This window comes from Siphateles boraxobius, unplaced genomic scaffold (genome assembly GCF_051911475.1).
Source record: "Siphateles boraxobius isolate OS27281-9 unplaced genomic scaffold, OSU_SipBor_1 41, whole genome shotgun sequence".
Lineage (NCBI taxonomy): Eukaryota > Metazoa > Chordata > Actinopteri > Cypriniformes > Leuciscidae > Siphateles > Siphateles boraxobius.
In genome coordinates this window covers 34,179,047-34,205,090 of record NW_027509042.1, presented here as the reverse complement: position 1 = coordinate 34,205,090, position 26,044 = coordinate 34,179,047, and the positions used below count along the sequence as shown (strand labels likewise).

Genomic DNA, 26,044 nt, shown 5'->3' with positions numbered 1-26,044 from the left:
TATTGAGGTATGTTTGTAGTATGCACATGAAAATTGAAATGTTGCATTTCTTATTAATTTCAGGTTTATTACCTGATTATCCTTTGTGAAAAATAAATAAATAAATAAACAAACAAATGTGGAATACTGAGTAATATCCTGGGTACACTGGGTTGCCCTTTCCGTGGGAAGAAAACGTAACAGTGTGTGTGTGTGTGTGGGGGGAAGTGTGCGTGTGTGTCTGCATGAGAAAGATTGAGAGAGAGAGAGAGAGAGAGAGAGAGAGAGAGAGAGAGATCAACTCTGGTTCATGAAAGCTCCTGGTTGCATTGGGTAAGGGACCTGCAGGCATTTTCGGTTGACGAAGGGTGCCTGGAATTCGGGGCGGCAAACTCTCACGTGATCCTGAGACCAAGGTCTGGATACGTGCCCAAGGTTCCCACCACTCCCTTTCGAGACAAAGTGGTGAACCTGCCTTGGCACTGCTCTGTCCAGTACGTGCCCTCCGTGCTTATGTAGACAGAACGCAGTGTTTCAGGACCTCAGACCAGCTCTTTGTCTGCTATGGTAGGAAGCTGAACGGAAAGGCTCTCTCCAAAGCAAAGGCTGTCTCACTGGATAGTGGACGCCATTGCTTTGGCATACCAGCAGCAAGGTCGACCATACCCCCTTGGTGTGAAGGCCCACTCTACTCGGAGTGAGGCTTCCTCTTGGGTTCTAGCATATGGCACCTTGCTAACAGACATCTGCAGAGCAGCAGGCTCGGTGACACCCAACACATTCGCGAGATTCTACGATCTTCGAGTGGAGCCAGTGTCCCCTCATGTACTCGCCCCCAGTGCCCGGTAATAGGACCTGCTTGGTGTCATCGCTTGCTCGCAATTCCACACCTCGGACTAGATACGTGCGATATTCTCCTCAGTTGAGCTTACCCGAGAATCCCTGAGTTCCTCCAGCACTGCTGACGCCAACGCCAGAGTCTATGCCTGCGGCAGCTTTCGCGTTGGCTAGATGCCACGATGTGCATGGTTCCCCCCCTGGGCGACCCCCACATGTGTATTTCCACTGTAAGCCTCTCTGAGCATGTGTCTTTCCCTTGGCAAGCCACCTTGCCACCCCTGGAGTTGAAAGATTCCACCCTACGGGTTGGATACTCCAGTGTTTCTCCATATGTTCACCATCTCGGGCAATATATGTGTATTTTAAGTCCTCCCTTCGGGTAGGTATTGTATTGCATATCACCTCTGAGATATGCTTCCGAGTGTTCCTTGGTATTCCTGTGTTATGTAGGAGTCGTTTGTCTGTGCTAGTCTCACGACAGGGAGCTCAGACTTACGCAGGGGACAGGAAGACAGCCGAGGTGGCGTGATTAGACTGGGAACCCCATTCGTCGTCACGACGTAACTCGGTTACGCATGTAACCCTTGTTCCCTGAGTAGGGAACGGAGACGTTACGTCTCCCTGCCACTTTCGCTGTAACGCTGGAACAGCCCGAGTTCAGTCTCGGCTCCTCAGCAGGTAACATAACTGCGTGTTGCCAGCGTACATCCTTATATACCCACGAGGTGGGGTGGAGTTACGCTATGCAATATTGGCTTGTGTAATATATGCTTGCCATTGGCTCGTTTTGTAATACTCGAAGTTGATAGGCTTTCTAAGCGAAACCCCATTTGTCGTCACAACGTAAAGTCTCTGTTCCCTACTCAGGGAATGAGGGTTACATGCGTAACAGAGACGTTTTTGTTCATGGACTTTCAGTTTGTTTTTATTTGTCATGAGTTTCCTTGTTCTGACTCAACTTGTCTGTCTCTATAGTTGCCATCATTATTAGTTAATTGGTTTCAGCTTTGTTCTATTAATTATCCACTTTGGGGTTTGCTATACAAGTTGGGTTTGCTATAGAAGTATATAAATCCCTCACATTCATCCTCTGTTTGATCTACGTTACGTTTAGAGTGTGTGGCCCTTCCTGTCTCAGTATTATTTGTATTACCCTCATTAAACTTTGTATTGGAACTTTATTCTTCATCTTCCCAACCACCTGTGACTGTAAGATTGCAAACCTTTGTTTAATTTTTCCCCCAATAAACTTATATAAAACAATTTTCTAATTAAAATATAAAGCAGCAAAAATTGTTTTAAACACTGATAATAATAAAAAATTTTTTGGTCTGTTTGTGGAAACCATGATACATATTTTTTTCAGGACCGATCAGCCTGCGCCATCTAGAGTTTAATGACAGAACTATGCATTTATTTGAATCAAATCTTTTGTAACATTATAAGCATTATAAACATTATAATCTTTACCGTCACTCCAATGGGTCCTTACTAGAATAAAAAGTATTTTTTTAAATCATTAATAATAATAAGCATATTAAATAAATAAGGACCATATCAGCATATTAGAATGATGTGACATTTAAGAACGGAGTGTCATTGCAGGAATAAAATACATTCTAAATTATATTAAAATACAAAAGTTGTAGTAATATTTCACAATATTATTGTTTTTACTGTATTTTTTAAACGACAACATCAACAACAAAAAAACAGCCTTGGTGAGCATAAGAGACTTCTTTCAAGAACATAAAAAAAACATATTCCAAACTTTTGACGGATAGTGTTATTTCAATGTAAAATTTATAATTTTACTGCATTCATAGTTATAATATAGTTCTAAAATAAAAGTTCAATACACCGTTTAATAATCAAATTGCAAATAATCAAGTTCATCTCTCTTTTAGGAAAAGACTAATACATATCTGTTTCTGATGCATGGAAATGGGGCCCATGCTGTATATCTGGAGATTTCAGAATAAAACATAAGCCTGGGCATGTTAAAGACATGCACTTAATAAGTGCAGCTCTGCCCTCTTACTGTCAGTGATTGGCTCCATGCAGAAGCCAAGTAGGGCGTGCAGGAAATCCACAATGTTGTTGAGCGAATCCTTGTTAACGTATTCTTTCATAGTCTGCCGGAACTGCACTTTATCCAGCTTGTACAGAGTAGTCAAACAGTTTTGAGCCTAAAAAATAAATAGGACGAGAAAAAAATAAATAAAGGACAAAATAGGACAGAGCATCTGGTAATTTACCTTTGTTGGAGACCGAGCTAGTTATTTAATCACGTCTAATAATTGCGATGAACAAACGTAATATAATGCATATTATGAAATCTATATCATCTGACCAAATGACTTTGTCACACAGCAATATGCTGATTTACTGTCAGACTGAGGTCAGTGCTTAATCTTCTTGAAAAATAAAGGTCAATCTGCACTGTAAAAGTGATATTTTGATTGCACAGCTATATTGACCTGCATTCGAAGGCGGTCTCCAGAGAGTCCGCGATGGCCTTCACCACAGCCGTACGCGCAGCCGAGCGATTTTACGATCTTAATAAGCATGGTGAGAGCCAACCTGTGAGTGCTGAGTGAAGTGTCTTCATCCTGTTGATGATTTAAAAAAATGCAAATCATGAATGTGACAATTACAAAAGATATTCCTTTACACCAGATATATTAATAGGCCTACCTTGTTGTCCTTGTTTTTTATATCATCTCTGCTTCCTCCACGACTCTCTCCTCCTCCTCCTCCCCCTCCTCCTCCATCACCTCCACCACCGCCATTAGGTGCTGGTCCTGTGCCTCCAGCTGCCTCCCCCTGAGCTCCACCCAAACTCTGACTGGCTCCCTCCTTCGGACACTCCGCGTCTTTGTCCTCGGGTTTGGAGAATTTCTTACTCATGCTGGGAACCACGCCCAGCTGCAGAAGGCAGTCGATGATGTTGAGCGCCACATCGCAAATCCGAGAGCTGATGTCATGGGTGAGTACGGAATACAGGGCCCGTAGAACAGCCTTGAAAAACACCACAGTGGTAAACAAGAAAGGTAACACTACTAATAATATGAACCATATGGTCATATCTTTTAAACTGTATCTAAAATAATCGAATTTTCCTCAGAAGTTATTGGCCAATCATAAAATTAGCCAGTTAAAAGTTTTTAAATGTTTTTGAAAGATGTATCTTATGCTAACCAAGGCTACATTTAAAAAGAAGTGATCTACAGTAGAATCAGATATATTGTGAAATATTATTAAAGTTGAAAATAACCATTTACTATTTTAATATATTTTGAAATGCATTTTATACCTGTGATGGCAAATAAAAAAAATTTCAGCAGGCATTACTCCAGTCTTCAGTCACATGATCCTTCAGAAATCATTCTAATATACTCAAGATTTTTTTTTTATTATTATCAGTTGAAAACAGTTGTGTTTTTTGTGGAGACAGTGATACACTACCATTTAAAGGTTTGAGTTTGAGATTAAATTTATTAAACCTGAAAGTAAAGAAAAAAAGTTTCAAATAAATGCAGCGTATTGAACTTTCTATTATCAAAAAATCCTGAAAAAAATGTGGTTTCCACCAAATATTAAGCAGCAAAACTATTTTCAACATTGATAACAATGAGAACCATTATAAATAATTGAGCACCAAATCAGAATAGTAGAATGATTTCTGAAGGATCGGAGTAATCATGCTAAAAATTAATTATATTTTACTATATATTGAAGTAGAAAACAGTATGTTTGGTCAAATAAATGCAGCCTTGGTAAGCATGAGAGACTTCCTTTAAAGGGGAACAATGCAGTTTTTTTTAGCTTAACTGAACAGCTTCGGAGTTATTGGAATCGTGATATGACTTTTTTTGGGTTGAATGGTAGGGCATTCCCCTATGATTCCCCATGATAATTGTAAGAGATGCCATAGAGCATCAATGTTTTAGATTAAAAAAAAAGTTATGACATGTTTTATGATCTAAGTTTGCATTAAAAATGACAGGGTTTCAGCGAGTCTTAAAATTATATGTAAAAGTCTTAATTCGCCTTTAAACAGATTAAGGCTTGAAAGATGTCTTCAAATAGAGCAGAAAGACTTACATTAATGAAGTCACGTAGTTGTTTTTTGCATGCATTGCAAAAGAAATGTTGTTCCTCAGTATCAGATCATACTATAAAAGTTACATTCCTGAATTCCTAAAACTTGTGATTCTCCTTAGTTTTTTTTTTTTTTTTTTATCATTTAGAGAGCATATTAATGTATTGAGTTCCCTGCAATTTATTAAAGAAATTTTCTTTAAAAAGTCTACTCTTTAATCTACTCTTAAAAAAGGTGTCTGAGACCTAGGTCTACAAATCAAGGGAGTTTTACAGTGTTGTCACTGTGCTATCTGTGCAATATATCCATCTATCTGTCTGTCTATCCATCTATCTCAAAACTTTCAGCTTGAAAACCACTTCAAGCTTTTAAAGCTATTTCAAACTTTCAGGCTAGGCTTTCTCAAGCCAACCTAAAGTTTGTCTTGACAAACTTTTTTTTAAACTAGTTTATGTTGTTCATAAACAAAGTAAGTCTCTTAGGTACTTTACAGACAAAGCCAATAACACTCAAACATATCTTTGTCTAACATCTTCCTGTAATATGTTTAAAATATTTTAAAAAGAAATTCCTATGACTCTTGTACTATGTTAATGCCTTTCTTCAAAATTATTCAATATTGTTTGTTCTGTATTTTATCTAAATTAGGTGTTTTGAACTAGAGTGCTTTTTCCAGACAATATAAGCAAGAGTTCCGGGTGGCGTACTCGATGACTCAGTGCTTGCACTGCAATATACAAGGACTGCTCACCTGGGTAGGTGATGGCAGAAGCGGAGTCCTGTGTGGATTTTATTCCGATAAGGAGGTTGAGGGCTATTGCTCAGTTGATTTGTTTTTTCAATGAAGGAGGGGAATTTCAAGCAGAGTAGTGTGTGTGTGTGTGTGTGTGTGTGTGTGTGTGTGTGTGTGTCTGTGTCTGTGTCTGTGTCTGTGTGTGTGTGTGTGCTTTTCTTTTACACAATTATCATCTTTGTTTTGAAATAAAGGTTATCACTGTTATGATTTTGGTTTTTTGAGTTGGCATGCATAATATGTGATACAGAGATTGACAATGTACTGTATGTAGTTGGTTTATCTTCAAACTACTTTATTTGAATAAATGTTTTATAATGAAATAAAATAAACTAATATTAACTATTACAGAGTAATGATTAAAATAAGAAATATAAGCAGCCATTAATGTTTACAACAATTTACACAGTGAAGTGCAACAGAATGTGAAAATAAACTTTGACATGGTTTTTGTTTTATTATGTTCCCTTAGGTGCAATTATAGTACTACTATAGTTTTTTTGGACAAAACCCTTTTAAAATGTAGTGATTTGTGACCTTTTCCCACCCTGTTTCCCATCGTCTGATTCAAAGAGTTTGTTTTGGGGGTGTTTCCCCTTTAAGAGTTCATTGTTAACGCCCACTGAACATGTGCGGATTCTGCGGAACTGTTTACATTAGTAGTGGGTCCTGCCGATTGCTGCGTGCGAGGCGATGGCTCTTGCAATGATACAACCCTCTATGTTTGAGCCGGAATCCGATGAGGAATCAGAAGAAAATTAACCATCACCACAACAACTAAGAATGGATCAGCCCGTGTCCACATAAGTGTGAAACTATTTTGAATTAATAAAACAATAAAGTAAACTAAGTAAAAACACTGATTATTCATAATGAATGAAACTACAATTGTTGTTTTAAAAAGTTTAAAAAGTAGTTTTAAGATGAAATACATTACTTACAGTGTGCGGCGCCGTTATTGGGCCTAGAATAGTCGGCACGGCCTGGGTCCTCATTTATAACCATTGCGTAGCCTATACGCACAAAACAGGCCATGAAAGAGGCATACGCCATTTCCGACGCACAAGTTGTGATTTATAAAAACAAACTTGACGGGAAAATTTGCGCACCTGCACGCAAACTCTGATCCATGCGTACTACGAACATTTTGGAGATGGAGCAGTTTGGCGTCACCGATGGTGAGCTGGAGTTACATGTCTTTTTGGTCACTTTTTGACAGAAAATCTAAGAAAATTATACATATACAGAAAGATAATACAAATATAATTTCACTCACCAAGCCTATCACACGAAGCAAACATCCATCCCTTCTTAATGTCCGCGCCAGCGAGCGCGTTTGGCCGTTTAGTAGCCTAACTAAAACCGTAAATCTTCATTATAAGTCCTATAACGTTAACAGTTACATAAATACAGTGCATGTTCACAATAACAGTTTAAATAAATAAAATAATGATTTAAACTTTGTTTTACTTCTGATGTAAACATTTAGATTAAATAATTACATTAAATCATTACTGAGAAGTTACAACATTTTTTATATTCAATAAATGGAAATATTTGTTGTGGATGCAATGCTTTAGAATACTTTTCCTCTGGCATGCTGTGTTTTAATGTTTAACTACAGAGATAATTGCTTATCATGATAATAGCAGATTGTCTGAGAAAATAGTTTTGTGCAAATAATTCACTACAAGGTCTATGTTTCCATTAAAAACATAAAACAATTAAAAATACTCCTTGGCCAGTGGAAAATATTGAGAAAAACTTTCTCCAGAACGTATTTTACACTATTTTATTTATTTATTAAAAAACAAGGCAAGGCTACTAAATTATTTTTATTAATGTAACTAATGTGACAGCACATCCGCATTTCATATTTTCCTAATGTCTTGTACCGTTAAACATGTTATCATGTGGATGAATAATCATATGCAAATGATATGCAGATGAGGATAAGATAGTAAAACTAGGCGTTGTAAGCTCCATATATGGTCGTTTCGGGGAGGAGACGCATGTGCGCACAATCTTCCGCTAACTGGGATTTATAAAGTTAATTCTGCGCAGGTTCTGGCGTACGCACGGTTTTATAAGTCTGAATATTTTTTTGCGTATGCCATTTTTTGCTTTCTGGCGCACAGTTTTATAAATGAGGCCCCTGATCTTTAAGCAAAAGTTTACTGGTAAAGCCAGCATCATACTGCGATTTGTTCTCAAAACAGTCATCCTTGAAATGTAGAGAACACTAGCTTAAATTACACTGCCGTGACTGGGACGTCAGCAAAAAATAAACTGCAACCATTTTTCCCTGACGTCTGGATCTATCGGCAGCGTATAGTACAGACCCACTCGCTGCACGTAGACTGAACAACTGTGGGCGCGAGCGCGACAACGATGCGATGACGCAAAATGGCGTGGTTGACTTGCGCTTGAGGCGGTCATATGCAAACGACTGGTACGTCACTTCATACCGTAGACCCACGCTACTTTTGAGTCATCGAAGGGTAACGCCCCTTTTTGGGGGAAAACGTACTCGGTTACCTAACATAACCTCGGTTCTCTCTAGAAGAGGGAACGAGTATTGCGTAAGTATAGCTCACGCTACGGGAAAGATTCATCTTTTCGAGATATTGAAGCCAAAAAATTATCCTTAATTTTTGTATCCATTGTCAACGCAGTGCAGCAGCTAGCAGACCTAGAGCAGGCTGTCTAGCGTGCTCATAGGCTGCCCTGCGGGAACTGCAGCAGCCTATAGCTGAACCCGACGTGACGTCACGTCCAATGAAGGTGCTCGTGCCTTCACAGCGTCAGAGCCCGCCAATATGGGCATGGCTTAGCGTATATAATCAGGGTTCGTAGGCTGATTCTCTGGTTTTCATCGACTGAAGCGAAAAACACTCGTGGCGCAGGCACGGCAGATTACGCAATAGTCGTTACCTCTTCTAGAGAGAACCGAGGTTACGTTAGGTAACCGAGTACGTTCTCTTATGAGAGGTTCTCTTGTATTGCGTAGGTATAGCTTACGCTATGGGAACCTTTTGTCAACGCCGTGCGCGCCAGCATCCACTTATGAAGTATTCTGGTCGATTGATAAACTTGAAATTGAGCCACTGTAGTCACTTGGACTATTTTAACGATGTCTTTAATAACATTTCGGGGTTGGCAAGTGTCAATCCCTTAGAAGCCTATGGAGGAGTGATCCAGGCCTCAGATTTAATCAAAGATATCTTAATTCGTGTTCCGAAGATGAACGAAGGTCTTACGGGGTTGGAACAACATGAGGGTGAGTAAATAGTGACAGAATTTTCATTTTTGGGTGAACTATCCCTTTAAGTTATGTTGCTTTTATATGAAAATAAATATAATGAACAAGACACCAAAAGTACTTGTTATTTAATTCCATTCCAAATAAGTGTTTATCAATCATTTTTTCTTTAATACAGACATAGGCTATGTGTTTTTTTTTGTGTTTTTTTTTATTTTTTATAATAAAATGTCATTGCATAACCCATAGAGATCGCACTGTCCGAGAGTTTGGGAATATTCAGACATAACATACACATAAAACATGATATCCGAGTTTTAAAATCAAACATTTTAAAAGAGAACAATACATCACGGTTGTTTAAACCAATCAACATTAGGCTGTGTCGTCAGCAAGTCGTTTCCCACCATGCTTTTGACCAGCGCAGTCGGTGGAGAACAACTGCGCGCGACTGCAGAATCCGACACGTGCGCCTTGTGCTCGCGAGAGTTTTTTGACACACGTCAGCATGGCATCAGAGCAAGGAGGACCGCACTCGGACACATTTCTAACCGGCATGCAAGTATAATATATAAAACTGACATTTGGTAAGTCTGGTAAAAGTCAAATATCCAAATGTCAGTTTTATATATTATATTTATGTAAGCTAATAGCTTACATAAATATAATATATAAAACAGTAAACATTTTGTCACTGGTAAGTCAAATATCCAAATGTCAGTTTTATATATTATATTTATGTAAGCTATTAGCTTACATAAATATAATATATAAAACAGTAAACATTTTGTCACTGGTAAGTCAAATATCCAAATGTCAGTTTTATATATTATATTTATGTAAGCTAATAGCTTACATAAATATAATATATAAAACAGTAAACATTTTGTCACTGGTAAGTCAAATATCCAAATGTCAGTTTTATATATTATATTTATGTAAGCTAATAGCTTACATAAATATAATATATAAAACAGTAAACATTTTGTCACTGGTAAGTCAAATATCCAAATGTCAGTTTTATATATTATATTTATGTAAGCTAATAGCTTACATAAATATAATATATAAAACAGTAAACATTTTGTCACTGGTAAGTCAAATATCCAAATGTCAGTTTTATATATTATATTTATGTAAGCTAATAGCTTACATAAATATAATATATAAAACTGACATTTGGATATTTGACATGTAAGCTAATAGCTTACATAAATATAATATATAAAACTGACATTTGGATATTTGACTTACCAGTGACAAAATGTTTACTACACACGTAGACATACTGAGTGTGTCAGGATCCCACAATTTACCCATTCTTCCTGCGGATGCTTCACGTCTTATTGCATGTATCCACTTTTGTCTCCTTAAAGGCTGGCTTTTACGGTTCTGAAGCTTATAAAAATTTATTTCTGGGTTATTTAGCTTGTTTGCTGTACACCTTGTCACACAGCAGCTTTTAGGCATTTTTCTGTCTTTTGTTATAGGCGTATGTCAAATGACAAGGAGGCAGTCTCTCGCAATGCAAAGTCAATGGAGATGGTTGGATTGTTTTCCCCCGGTGGGCGTTGTCTTCAGATTATGTTGCGTTGCGCTCTGTCTCTATACCTTTTCTTTTACACATTTCTTTTACTGTCTATGACATATACACGCCCCCATCCAGGATCAGGCTAGCTATAAGAACAACTATCGTCATGGCTAAGCCGCATACAAGAAGTAGAAAGCTAGGAAAGCATTGTCGTCGGAGGAACAGAGAAAGAGGAAACGGCAGACTGAGCGAGCGAGGAGTCAGGCAGGAGTAAACATCGGACCTGCGTTTTCAGAATGGCGAAAAAAAAACGAAGAAAGCACTGTCGGAAGAGTCTACAAAAAGGAAACGAGAATCTGACAGCGTGAGGAACCGGACAAGAGTCCCACTCGGTCAGGCTTTCACTGTTAAAGTTGATTCTTGCGATTATCATGAGAACAGTTAATCAGTCAATCTCTCACAAAATTATCAGGACATAAATAAGCCTACACATTGTAAATAGTGTAAATGAGCGCAATTTGCAAACTATTATGATAAATTGCAATAATCATGTCTAACGACATCATTGCTACAAAATAATGCGGCATTTTCTAATGTTTACATTACACTCAAAAAACACAAATTAAATGATACAGTAGGCCTAGGCTATAGGCTAATTGCTTGTAATTTAGCTGCAACCATGTAAAAACGTTATAAGCCATCAAACACGGTAGGCTACTTTATTATTATAAAGTTCAGAGGCCGTGAGTGCAGAGCTCTGCGTGAGTGGTATTTACGACAGTAGCGTTAAAGTAACGTTAAAGTACTCTACAGCGAGTCTAGGGGGCCCTGTTTGACTAAAACGGAATTCCTTCATAGTGTGCCTTTAAAAACATTTTTTTTTTAATTCCAAACATTTTACGAGTAGTGTATATGCAAATCTGTCACTCAATGACAGTTAACCCCTCTGCTCAAGGCTCCACTCCTTACCATGAGGTCCAGCATGCCATTCTTCAGAATAAAGTTGTTGGTGCCCTCAATGGTGTCTCGGTCCTCCAGGGATGTGTAGTTGATGCAGGAGTCTGTAAGACTTCGGGGAAGGTTGGAGCAAGCCAACGGTTCACATGGCATCTCAGGGATGGGAATGGGGTTACACAGTTTCTTTATGTGCTCCGTGAAGAAATCTGTGTATCCCACATTAAAGGAAGCCACAGTTGTGTTAAATGTAGCCATAGTGATGGTGGAGATCTGAGAACGAACTGAGAAAAAAAGAAGACTATCAGTCCACATTACTGATTAAAGAGGCAGTCACACTACACTTTTCGTCCCATTGACTTCCATTCTTGCGCATTTCCATGCGAGAGACTGAAAACACAAGTTGAGTTCTAAATTTGGTGAACTCTGACCTTTGAATTCGTATCATGTGACGATGTGAGACCAATACAAGAATGATACGTCACAATGTGGCCTCTTAGCTTAATTAAACAAACACAAACTTAAAGTTTCATAAAGTTGCAGGATTGTAGCGTTGCAGGAAAGTATAGACTGTATACTTTTGCATTTTGTATGTATTATTATTTTATCAAATATGTTGATTTATGTTTTTAAAAAAGGCACCACAGAGCATAGTGGTCAAGTCATATCTCATTAGTTTCAGGAGGCTGCAAATATTTTGATTACAAACACTCAAAATTCCTATATTTTTTAAAGACTTATTAATATTGTTAGGGTAATAGTAAGTGTAAGTTCAATAAATAAATAAAAAAACTTCTGTTGTATTTTATGATTCTTAATGAATTTTATGAAATATTAACTGGATTTAGGAACTAAAAGTGTGATAGTGCTGTAGGGTATGGACCAATCAGACACACTAATTATTCATTATATACAAAGGTTTATGAAACTCCAAAACTAACAGCCCAAATGAACGAACACAAGGGCAGAAACAGTGTCATGTTACAGGGCATGATAAGGAGATTTTACGACCTCCGAGGAATGTGGCCACATACTCAAAGAGAGAGACTATGAAACAGAAACCCTCTTTAAAACAGACTTTGCTGCATTAATCATAGACTAACTGATCTATAAATGAACATGCATAAAACTGTGAAAGAAAATGGTTTACTGTCTTGTGTACTATTAGGTATATATTATGGTTTATATCCTGGTATACAACCAACTAACGATCAATGTAACCTCACCTGTATCATGCCTCCTACCTAATTAATCCTCATTTAATGACACACACTTTGATGTACATCCCCTTCATCTAGAATGCAGTGTGGATGTGTTATAGCTATCTGAGCATTAATGAAGGTATAACCATGCTAGGGACAAAGACCCGTAAATCAACTAAGAGCCACTTTCCCTCTCAGACATGTCACCTTTCTGATTGGTCGAGTTCAACCCTTAGGGGAGGATCTTTTCCAGGCCTTATTAGAGACAGTCCACATGTGACCTCCCTCTCTTAATTCTTTCATCCAGCCGCAACACTGCTCTGGTGATCCTGGGGAACCCCCTCCCCCTCCAGGGGGGCCCCAGGGCCCAGCAGGCCTCGATCCAACCAGATATGGGCTCAGGCAGGAGAGAGAAGACTATCTCACAAAGAACCAAGGACAATCTCAGGAATTTTGGAACAAAGACTCCAACCAACAACGACTCCAATCACCCACTCTTCCGACTTCCTCACTTCTCCTGGGTGCTCGGCGGTGCCTCAACAGGGCCCCAGGCCTGACCAAACCAGCCGTGCGTTCCTGGAGAAAGAGAACTCTCAACCAACTTCCACTTGACACTGCCGGAACCATCAACGACTTAAATTTTCAACAACTTCAAGAATTGTTCCCACTACAAATGCAAGTATTCAATTCAATGAAATGTGAAAATGAAATTCTGATGGTTCTTCTCATAATCCCTTTTTTCCGGTTTCCAATTTACTCCTATCACTAACCTATTTCTGTATATATGTGTGTTTAGTTTATTTATGTTTATGATTTAGTTAATAAAACTTATGCACTTTATTTATTTGGTTCTGATTCGCTTGCAATACGAAGTCCCTTTACAAAAGAGTTTGTTGGACGAACTGATTCATTGATTGTAATATTAATGTAGCCGTGTCAAGTTAATCCAATTAACTGACCCAAATATTCATAATTAATCATAACAAAATATTATTGATTATTAATATTTCATACAGCTAGGTTCCTTACATATATGGTGGAGAATGCAGGCATCGTATTAAAAATTGTATGCAAGCAGACAGCAATCAATCATATGTTGTCCCATAAGTTTTTATTAACATCTCATACATGCACGTACAAGTCTCTGAGTAAATCAGCAAAACTATAGCTTGAATATGCCTTCCTACGAATGGCAGAAAGTTTCACAAATGCTATAATGCATATTTAAATCGTACGATAAGAAACTCCTGATATTAGCGAAGAAAGCCTAATTTCAGATATAAATCGAGCATAAGCCTTCTCTGACGAAGAAATCTCAGATTAGCCGCGCGTACAAATGGTACCAGAAAAAAATAACCTGATATGGACGAATAAATCTCCATTTTCAGCATTTTTGAATGTGATCTGAGCGATGTTCCTCAATCACCGATTAAGGCCTTATTATTCGTTACGTCATTGTATGCATATTAAACCGCTGAAACGCTCATATGAAACAATCGCGTCAGATTAGTGGTATAAATTCTAGCCTAGCTAACTAGTAATTTGTCTGTGAAAGAACGGTGCTGTTTTGATTTGTTAAAAAGAGTCACTCACATGCAACGTCGTGTCTAAGTGAGAGACTCAGTGCAAACTGTCAGCACAGCTCGTCCGCTGCTCCGGCCGATCTGTGTGGTTGGTTGGCATTGTGTCGAAATGCGTGCAGGCATTTCTATTTATTATTTATCAGAGAACAGCACCAATCTCACAGACCCTCGTGTAAACAAGTGACTGTTGTAGCCAAAGTTAGCTCCCTCAATCCTAACTTACAAGCATACAAGTAAAACCCTCTACCTCGAGTGATAGTTTAGCGCCGCCTAAAACTTGGAAACGATAGAGCATAAAGTGTAACCTTTAAACCAAAGACTATAGCTTTGGGCCAGTGGCCCTTGCGAACCAAGGGATAACTGAGTGATTTGAACACGAGTAATGAGAGTCAAAGCTCCTCGAAGTTTTGAATCAAATGAGTCAACTGCGTCACAAATGATTCTTTGTTTTGAAACGCCCTCACTGGAGACCCCTGCTGGTCAGAACAGTGTGTAGCGAAAACTCAAATCAATGAAACACCTTTTAACCAATCGCAAAGGTTTAATCAAAAGGTGTAAGCAGGTAGTGGCAATCTGCAAACTACTTAATACCTTTTAATATGAGATGTCTTTCAAGGCACAATAAACTGTAGGGTTCGTTTTATGAAAGCTTGGTCAATCAGATCCTTTATCAAATGCATCATTAAATGTGAACGAATTTATAAAGTGATACGAGATCACATAAAGACCAGATACACGCTGGTTCACGAACCGTTGAAATTTAAAACAATTTCGAAACAGCTATGACGCGCAACGAAGCCCCGTTTACGGAAATCACGTGACCTCAGCAGTGATACACGCTCCGCACCCCTGATTTGAGACACATGATTCACACGTTTCAGAGCTTCACGAAGCATGTCTCAAAGCTACCCATCAGTGGGTTAAGCCACTCTCTTCTCTCTCTCTCTTGCTTGACCCCCTCCCTTTTGGTTTCACTTTCAATTGAAACCCAGATTGTGTATTTACACCTGTTGAGCCTGAATAGTCCTATTCAGTTAAGTGGAATTTAATTAAATTGGGAATTTAATTAAATCTATTTGCTTATTCAAGTTCCCCTCTAGTTACCAGAGCTATGAGAACACTCAATGTTTACATTTTTTTTTTGATTTTATTTCAATTTAGTTATTTATTTTTGTTTCAGCCTGAATTCTTATATTCAGCTAAAAAAAAGGCTTAACTAAATTTGAAATTTAATTAAATTACTTGATACGCTTCCCTTTCCTTTTAGTTTTCTTAGAGCTATAAGGACGTTCTAACTTTACCTTTACCTTATTTTAGATCACTAGTCACTATCCTCATCTTCTCTCTCTCTCTATAGGATTACAATATCTAGTGACGGTTGTTTCCATAGCGAGTTACACAGGTCATTAATATCCTACTTCCTGTCTGTGTTTTACCCATCCTCACTCCTTAGCACCAAGCTAAGTACATGAAGTACGGCTAAACACAAACGCACAGTAGGCCCCAGACAGAACTGGAAACACTTCCCATTGTTTCTTCTTCTTTTGGACCTTGAGATGTCTGATGTGTCCCTGGTAGCTTAGTCTAACAGCAGCATAACCCATAAGTGACTCCTGTTTACCTATGTCTCCTAGCTAAACCTTAATAGGTAAAACACTCCTTTCTTCCTCTTCTTTTCTGGTTTGATCCTATTGTTTTATTTTGGTTTTGCTCTATCTGTTACTCTCGTAGCACAACATGTGAGAAGAACCATCCGCATTTTTGAGTAATAGGTTATGACATGTAAGAGCCCAGTCATCAGTCGATGCTGCTTAAAGCACGTCAACTAAGATACTCAAAACTTTTTTTGTTGTTGTGTGTGCTCATCAACACTAAATTTTAGCTGCTCCACATAGCCATTCTCCCACACAGATAGCTCACCACCTCTGTAGAAACTTGCATTTGCCTTTGCCATTTCTCTCTCGTGTTCCCACAAGTGTGCCAGTAGGCCTCAGACACCCAGCCCTGCCACCAGGACCACCTGAAGACCCGGCAGAGCAGTGTCATGGACATCCTTCAGCCTGAAGCAGGCAACGACCTGCCACGGCAGAGGAAGGAACAGTTAGGCAACAACGAAAGCAGACATCTGACACCCAGCCTGAGCCACCAAGAGCTGACCAGCATTATCTTCTCCTTGGCCATGCTCCCGCATGCCTCAAACAGGAGGTAAATGAACTAACGCTGCCAGCCACAGGACTCCAAAGAGAACGAACCCTGCTCAACGGGAGAAGGCACAGGACAGATGCAAAGACCCTGACAGCGTGGAGCAACTGAAAGAGATCACCAGTTTTCAAGCGGCTCTGACAGCTGCTGAGCACCTGCCAACAGACGAGAGGGGAACTGGTTGAACTCAAAGAGAGAGACGCTGAAGCCATCGGCGTGCAGCCAGAGCTGAAGTCCCAATACTGACTCAGCGTTGCTGCAACATTATAGACCAGCTCGATGTGGTCCAAATAGAACTGAAACAGTCCAACCAACTGCAAATGGACCCCACAAGAAAGATGTACCCTGCTGAACTTCACATCAGCAGCGTAGGCTTCCCCAGCCCTGCACAAAAGGGGGGGAGGAGACAAACCCCTCTGCTTAACATGTCATCAGACAATTTCCTTAAAGCTTCTGCAGCCGTGGAAGGAAAAGGATTGATTCAGACGAATCTTGAAACGACGCGTGTAGTGACACTCAAAGACCTCAACCGAATGGCCAGACATATCCCTGCATTTACACCAGAGCTTGCAGGAGACCACAACCTCCACACTTACCTGCGAGACATTGACTTTCACCTGCATTCTTTGATGAGTGTGAACCATCAAGATAGACTCTATCTGATCTGGATCACATCCAGCCCAGAGTTGCGACGCTTTCTGGCTTGGCAGCCAGAAAACATCCAGTCTAACTACCAGCAGCTGGAACAAGCCATCATAACAGGATTCTCAGACTTAGAGTCTGAATGCAGACTGGGCGCGGTCCCAGACACCAACCAGGGTAACCCTGAAAGTCCCTGTGCTACTACCACAGACATCAAGCGAGCTACCTCAGAGCGTGCAGCGAACCAGTGATGGAGGAAGACACCAGCTTCAAGAACCTTTTGACTCTGAACTTCAAAACCCAGAAGACACACGGCATGACCACTATGCACGACTCGGCTACAAAGTCCCTAGTCAGCATAAGACATAAAACTTTTAAAGTAGATGAAAATGTGTGCTCAAAAGGAAGCAAGAGTTTGCATTAGTAAAATTTGAATTTGACTGATTTAAAGAAAATCTTGAATGCAGGTGTAAGCCTCACGTGCCAACAGACTATGCACTGCTTTTTGAAACATACAGAGATTGTGCCACCCGCTGGTTGAAATCAGAATCAGAATCAGAATCAGAATCAGAAAGAGCTTTATTGCCAAGTGTGCTTGCACACACAAGGAATTTTCCTTAGTACTGAGGCTTCCAGTGCACATATACAAATACAGATACAACAAGTAATAGTAATACAAATAGTAATACAAATTCTACAAATAAAACTATAAAAAATATGAAAATACTATAAAAATATATGGTCACAGTTGGGTTTTGTCAGAATAAACATTTACAGATAATGAACATATTTACAGTATTTTGTATAGTATGAATAAATATAAATATAAATATCACCTGAATTTTTAAGATATTGTACTAAACAGGGGGAGTATTGCACTTACAGGCAAATGCCTTGGGAGATATGTTAACTGTTCAGAAGGGAGATGGCCTGTGGGATGAAACTGTTCCTGTGCCGAGATGTTTTAGTGGCCAGTGATCTGAGTCGCCGTCTTGACGGTAACAGTTCAAACAGGTGGTGTCCAGGGTGAGTGGAGTCTGTGATGATTTTACCTGCTCTCTTCCTCACTCTGGAAGAGTACAGGTCCTGGAGGGATGGCAGGGGGGCACCAATAATCCTCTCCGCAGTCCGGACTGTCCGTTGTAGTCTCCCGATGTCTGATGTGGTAGCTGAACCAAACCAGACAGTGATGGAAGTGCATAAGACAGACTCAATGACGGCTGAGTAGAACTAAATCAGCAGCTCCTGTGGCAAGTTGAACTTCCTCAGCTGGCGAAGGAAATACAGTCTCTGCTGGGCCTTTTTCACAGTGCAGTCAATGTGATTGTCCCACTTCAGGTCCTGAGTGATGATAGTGCCAAGGAACCTGAATGACTCCACTGCTTCCACAGTGCTGTTCATGATGGTGAGTGGGGGGAGTGCTGGGCTGTTCCTCCTGAAGTCCACAATCATCTCCACTGTTTTGAGCGTGTTCAGCTCAAGGTTGTTATAACTGCACCAGCCAGCCAGCTGTTCAACCTCCAGTCTGTAAGCAGACTCGTCACCGTTTTGGATGAGACCGATGACAGTGGTGTTGTCTGCAAATTTCAGGAGCTTGACAGTGTCCAGTGATTAGTCCAGTGATTTGGGGTTTTTTGGGGACAGGAATGATAGTGGAGCATGTGAAGCAGCAGGGAACTTCACACTGCTCCAATGATCTATTGAAGATCTGCGTGAAGACCGGGGCCAGTTGGTCAGCGCAGGCTTTTAAACAAGCAGATGAGATGCCGTCTGGGCCTGAGGCTTTCCTAGTCTTCTGTTTTTTGAAGACTCTGCTCACGTCCTCCACACAGACCTTAAGCTCAGGTTGGATGGCAGGAGGGGGGAGTGGGAGTGCAGGAGGTGATGGTGAATGTGTGAAGTGCAGATCAGACCGGGTGTGTGGAGTGAATGAGGGCTTTTCAAACCAGCAGAAAAATTAATTTAAATCGTCAGCCAGGTGTTGATTGTCCACAGATCGAGGGGATGGTGACTTGTAGTTGGTGATGTTCCTCAGGCCATTCCAGACTGATGATGGGTCGTTGGATGAAAACTGTTTTTTCAGTTTATCAGAGTAGTTCCTTTTAGCAACTCTGATCTCCTTTGTCAATCTGTTTCTGGCCTGGTTATACAAGATTTTATCCCCACTTCTTTAAGCATCCTCTTTGGCATGACGAAGGTGTTTGAGTGTTTGATGTTACAGTATCTGTGAGCTCATCCAGATCGTTGGTAGCAGCTTCAAAAACAGTCCAATCAGTGCAATCAAAGCAGGCCTGTAGATTCTGCTCTGCTTCATTAGTCCATCTTTTTACAGTCCTTATTACAGGTTTAGCTGATTTCAGTTTCTGCCTGTAGGTCGGTATGAGATGAACCAAACAGTGATCAGAGAGCCCTAAAGCTGCCGGTGGGACCGAGTGATACGCATTTCTTATTGTGGTGTAACAGTGGTCCAGTATATTACTGTCTCTGGTGGGACATGTAACGTGCTGTCTGTATTTTGGTAGTTCACGGGAAAGATTTGCTTTGTTAAAATCCCCAAGAATGACTAAAAGAGAGTCTGGGTACCTTTGTTCTGTTTCAGCTATTTGTTCAGCCAGCTGTTGTAGCGCAGCGCTCACGCACGCGTCTGGAGGGATGTAAACATTCACGAGAAAGAAAGAGGAAAATTCCCGAGGCGAGTAGAAGGGTTTACGGTTTATGAAATGTGCCTCTAAATTAGGAGAGCACATCTTCTTCAGTGTTGTCACATCTGAACACCAACTTTCGTTAATGTAGAAACACAATCCACCACCTCTCGTTTTTCCCGTTAGCTCCGCGATGCGATCCGCTCGGAACAGCTGGAAGCTCGGCAGATGTATTGCGTTGTCCGGTATGGCTTCACTCAGCCAGGTTTCAGTGAAGCACAAAGCAGCAGAATTTTAAAAAATCCTTGTTAGTGTGGGTGAGGAGAAGAAGTTCATCCGTTTTGTTAGGAAGGGATCGGAGATTCGCGAGATGAATACCGGGGAGTGCAGTGTGCAGGCCGCGCTCGCGGAGTTTAACCAGCGCGCCGGCACGCTTCCCGCGTTTGCGTCTGAACGCGCGTTTGAACAACACCGCTGCCCCCCTCTGAGAATGTCCAGCAAAACGTCCGAATAATCAAAAACTTTAGAAAAGGTTTCTGGTGTGTGTTTCCTAATGTCCAGTAGTTCGTCTTTGGTGAAACTGATAGGAAAAGAATGACTTAACGCAGAACAAACGAACAAAAACAACACAATAGCTGGAGAGCTCCACACCGAGGCAGCCATCCGCGGCACCATCTTGAATTTATACTGCTGCACATTAGTTTCCATGACAATGACTTGTTACAGGAAATACAAATACAAATACAAACTCCAAATAGTGCATTCGTCACCCTAATGCCAGATAGTAAGCAAACCACCTGAGCTGGGAAAACTAGCATGACCTAGAGCCCCTTTGTAACTACTTTTATCCTAAAAGTGCTTATTTGATCATTCCAATCCAAATGGAACATGATATCCGATACACATTTTGATCACTAGCTGCTGGCTTGTCTAAATGCAGATAAAACGATAGCTGGAATTGACATCTCTACTTAAAATAATAATAATAAACAAAAAAGGTCTTAACTGGTATCGGTAATTTCAGCATTAAAGCGCAAGTCTGTTTGACAAAGGAATCTCATCTCAGCGGCATGTAAACTGTACCGGTATTTATTATTCTGCTTTGGTTGAAGGAATCCAAATTGCAGTATTGCTTAATCTGTTTCTGACGAATGAATCTCAGTACAGTGTTATATACACGTAGACACACCACAAGTGTGCCAAAATGTTGCAGATCCTCTGTTTAACCTGACCTTAACCGGACAGGAGACCCAAAAGACTGACAAGCCATCGCGAGGAACACTGTTCCACCCATGGCTGCTGACATCCGACAGCACCAGAAACAAACGGAACTGCACCATGAGAGAAGAGGACCAACGACCCATGACCCAAGCCAGAGTTACAGCCACACCGGGGTGATCAAGATTCTCATCTCCTTACCCCACCTTATGGGTATGAAACAGAAGGTAAACAACCTCACATAACAGATCACAGCGTCCCACAAGGAGCGGACCTGTGCCCATAAGCCTTACAGACCAGCTAGAGACTGAGGTTCAAACCAGATTCAATGCAGCTGGACTGAGCATGCCCAGGACCAGTACAGAACTGTCACCATGGCAACAACCCAGGTACCAGCCAAGCCCCTTGGAGAAGCCATGGAGGACAGCACCCTCAACCTGCAAACACCACAGGAGGACCAACGGCTGTCAACGACAGCATCCTCTTCCACACCCTTCACACAGGTGTCAATCTGAGGCTCCACAAGGACAGCTGGACACACCTGCCTCAGAGTCACAGGAGCCGCTGACACACGCAAAATAGCTCCCTGCACAGTACTCACCCGAGGAGTCCTGTAAAGTACAAGCTTCCGACTCCTTGCCCACCCCAGCTTAGGCAAGCTTGCGTCGGCACCACCATAAGGACAGAACAACACTTCAATCCTTCAGACCTCTCGTGACTGAAGAGGCTAACAACCACCTTCTGACCTCCTGCCACCAGCACCAGGTCAGCTTGAAAACCTCTCTATGCTACAAAGAGCCCTAACCACTTCCTGCAACCACAAGGAAACACCTGCCCCAAAACTAATGAACTTCAGAATGCCCCAACACCTGCTGCCTCAACACCTGCTGCCTCAACACCTGCTGCCTCAACACCTGCTGCCTCAACACCTGCTGAAGAGACCTGGACTTGGCTACTGTCCGCATCACCAGCCGTGGAACGACCACCGCTCAAGAAGACACGAGCCACCAGAGGCCACCATGGCCTTCCAGCCTTCTATGACAAGTGTGTGTCTGATCTCTCTGCACTTCCAACTTCGCTCGTGGTTGTCCTTGAGGGGGGACAACAATGATCGAAAGGGGGGGATCTGTAGGGTATGGACCAATCAGACACACTAATTATTCATTATATACAAAGGTTTATGAAACTCCAAAACTAACAGCCCAAATGAACGAACACAAGGGCAGAAACAGTGTCATGTTACAGGGCATGATAAGGAGATTTTACGACCTCCGAGGAATGTGGCCACATACTCAAAGAGAGAGACTATGAAACAGAAACCCTCTTTAAAACAGACTTTGCTGCATTAATCATAGACTAAACTGATCTATAAATGAACATGCATAAAACTGTGAAAGAAACAGTGTAAATGGTTTACTGTCTCGTGTACTATTAGGTATATATTATGGTATGTATCCTGGTATACAACCAACTAACGATCAATGTAACCTCACCTGTATCATGCCACCTACCTAATTAATCCTCATTTAATGACTCACACTTTGATGTAAATAACCTTCTTCTAGAATGCAGTGTGGATGTGTTATAGCTATCTGAGCATTATAGAATGTATAACCATGCTAGGGACAAAGACCCGTAAATCAACTAAGAGCCACTTTCCCTCTCAGACATGTCACCATTCTGATTGGTCGAGTTCAACCCTTAGGGGAGGATCTTTTCCAGGCCTTATTAGAGACAGTCCACATGTGACCTCCCTCTCTTAGTTCTTTCATCTAGCCGCAACACTGCTCTGGTGATCCTGGGGAACCCCCTCCCCCTCCACGGGGGCCCCAGGGCCCAGCAGGCCTCGATCCAACCAGATATGGGCTCAGGCAGGAGAGAGAAGACTCTCTCACAAAGAACCAAGAACAATCTCAGATTGTTCAAACAACGACTCCAATCACCCACTCTTCCGTAATGCATATGCATTTAGCTGACGCTTTTATCCAAAGCGACTTACAATTGCTATATATGTCAGAGGTCGCACGCCTCTGGAGCAACTAGGGGTTAAGTGTCTTGCTCAGGGACACATTGGTGTCACACAGTGGATTCGAACCCGGGTCTCTCACACCAAAGGCATGTGTCTTATCCACTGCGCCATCACTACCCCTCTTCCGACTTTCTCTCTCGACTTTCCGTGCGTTCCTGGAGAAAGAGAACTCTCAACCAACTTCCACTTGACACTGCCGGAACCATCAACGACTTAAATTTTCAACAACTTCAAGAATTGTTCCCACTACAAATGCAAGTATTCAATTCAATGAAATGTGAAAATGAAATTCTGATGGTTCTTCTCATAGTCCCTTTTTCCGGTTTCCAATTTACTCCTATCACTAACCTATTTCTGTATATATGTGTGTTTAGTTTATTTATGTTTATGATTTAGTTAATAAAACTTATGCACTTTATGTATTTGGTTCTGATTCGCTTGCAATACGAAGTCCCTTTACGGTTTGTTCTTGCTACATGCTCAAAACGTTGTACATGCTAAGAAATAATTATTCTTCTGTGGCCAGGGAAGATACCCTTTTCCTAGAATAAATTAATAATCAAAAGAGTTCGTTGGACGAACTGATTAATTGATTGTAATATTAATTTAGCCATGTCAAGTTAATCCAATTAACTGACCCAAAAATTCATAATTAATCATAACAAAATATTATTGATTATTAATATTTCATATAGCTAGGTTCCTTACAGTGCTTATTTGCTTACCACCCTCTTTGATGGTATTGTCACTGTGACTGTTAGAGTGTTCAGGCAAGTTGTGGTGGGAGTGAAAATGTTTCGCTCCAAGACTGTCCACATCTCCAGTAGTATCTGAGCTTCCACGACGTGTTAACCTCCCTGCAACACAACAAAACCGAGCAATATGACAATACATATAATTAAAAGTAAAATTCTATTGTCATATAATTAAATGACAATACTAAAATCATTAAAAATGTTAAAGTTTTATGAATTCATGCTTTTTGATGAAAAATAATAACGGATTTCATAGGGCCCTAAATACCCATGATGGTGGAAGGCCAACCCCCACGGTCCAGTGTGCGACGGTCATCTCCCAGTCCAGAGAAGCTTCCGAACGAGAAGGTGCTACGCGTGGGTGAGACGTCCAGGTGATCATCATGCATTAGGAAAGGTACACCCATCCGCCGCTGCCGTTTTTTCCCAGTATGGTGGAATGGTATAGAGCCTTTTCTCTCCCGATCCTCTCTACGGTTCTTCAACTGAAAAAGCAGTGAAAGGATAAAACTGTCACGCGTGTGGCAATATCAAAGAAGCGCACGACGAATGAGTGTTCAAAATGAAAGTGTTTGGTTAATCAAAGAGAACAAACAGAAGCATTAACGTAACAACCGCTTAGCACAAACATTGACGACATGGAACAAAGAACAGAATGAACGTACTCGGTTACGTACGTAACCTGGTAAAGGGTAAAGTCATCTTGTCTCGAGATATGAAGCCAAAAATTATCCTTAATTTTGTATTTATTGTCAACGCAGTGCAGCAGCCAGCAGACCTAGAGCAGGCTGTCTAGCGTGCTCATTGGCTGCCCTGCGGCAACTGCAGCAGCCTACCACTGAGCCTGGCGTGACGTCGCGCCCTCTAGGCGTCACAGCCCGCCAGAATGGGTGTTGCTTAGCGTATAAAAGTATGGCTCAGAGGCTGCCTCTCTGGTTTTCATCGACTGAAGTGAAAGTCGCTAGTGGCGCGAGCACAGCAGGTTATGCAATACTCGTTCCCTCTTCTAGAGAGAACCGAGGTTAAGTACGTAACCGAGTAAGTTCTCTTACGAGAGGTTCTCTCGTATTGCGTAAGTTGCTTACGCTACAGGAACCCCTCGTCAACGCCGTGCGTGCCAAGCATCCACTACATGAGTCCCAGGGAATCCCGGGGAACATAGATAAGTGGGAATAAGGTGGCCAGCAACGCGGGGCAGCACATATACATAAGCACTCATAGGGAATACAGAGCGGTGCTGCCGGTCTATATAAGCATAACAACCCATATAGTGCAGCTCAACCAGGAGAGCTAAGTCACGTGAGAGTAGTCTGCGCACGATCAGATCTAGGCAGAACGTACAACCCACTCATACTGACAGAAGTCTAGCCTGCAAGGCGGGAACTTCCAGGTTATAAAACCTAACAAATGTGGACGGGGAGTGAAATGAAAGAAAACAGGTATTTTTGGGGTTTAACAAATGCTTTTATTATAACAAACTTGAAACCTTTTGTTTGTTTTGTTTATTAAAATTTCAATAGAACATGTCTAATCAATTAAATTCAATAATGGATAATGAATTAGATTAACAACTCATTTTTAACATTAATCATTTATTTATTTTTTTAAGAATAATATAGTCCTATGAAATGTATTTTATTCAGAAAATTAATGTTTCTTTTTATGATTTAATCCAAATATATTATCAAAAACGGTGGCAATCAAATGAAAATTTAAACTTTTGTCCTTTTATTTTTGGGGAAGAGCTGCAAAAAACAGATTTACTAAATTAAACCATGGACAAAAAATATATGCCTTAATTAATGTTTAAATAAATTGTATTATAACTGTTGTTGTTATTATTATATTTTGAGAAGTACGTTATATTGTATGCCTACAATAGTAATATATTTCTGTCATAATATCTCCTAGTTAAAACAAACTTTTATTTTGACGGGTTGTAGTGAAGACATGTTTCAAAGTGTAAGCCTATTTGACAATGGTTTTTCTCAAATAAAATGATGAAAATGCTCAATAGGCGTTCTCTCAGAGCAGCTCTGGAAATGTTCATGTATTCATCATGTACTCAAATTGTTTGTGAGACGCTGAAAACACCACGCGTGCTTGAGTATGTAGACAAAGCGGAGCGGGTCATTCACACCGATTCACAGAAACGCAGAACAAGCAGGTTATATATTTACATAGCAGTATTTTTGCGCTTAAATACTCACAGACCATGTCGCGATTGGATTTATTGCACAGTTCTACTTTCCATGTATTCATCCATCCATCATTTTGCGTGTTTTACGTGACATCTTCTGCGTTATG

General features: G+C 40.6%; 1 protein-coding gene across 1 annotated transcript in view; it reads right to left on the bottom strand.

The window, feature by feature from the left end:
• The window catches only part of unc80 (unc-80 homolog (C. elegans)), a 108,629-nt gene that overhangs the window by 64,856 nt on the left and 17,729 nt on the right, over positions 1-26,044 (bottom strand). Inside the window, exons 10-15 of the mRNA XM_077199200.1 lie at positions 24,006-24,222; positions 23,708-23,839; positions 11,480-11,748; positions 3,517-3,840; positions 3,300-3,431; positions 2,861-3,008 (exon numbers count right to left, since the gene is read on the bottom strand). Of these exons, the coding sequence (XP_077055315.1) occupies positions 2,861-3,008; positions 3,300-3,431; positions 3,517-3,840; positions 11,480-11,748; positions 23,708-23,839; positions 24,006-24,222 (1,222 nt within the window). The remainder of the gene's footprint in view (positions 1-2,860; positions 3,009-3,299; positions 3,432-3,516; positions 3,841-11,479; positions 11,749-23,707; positions 23,840-24,005; positions 24,223-26,044) is intronic.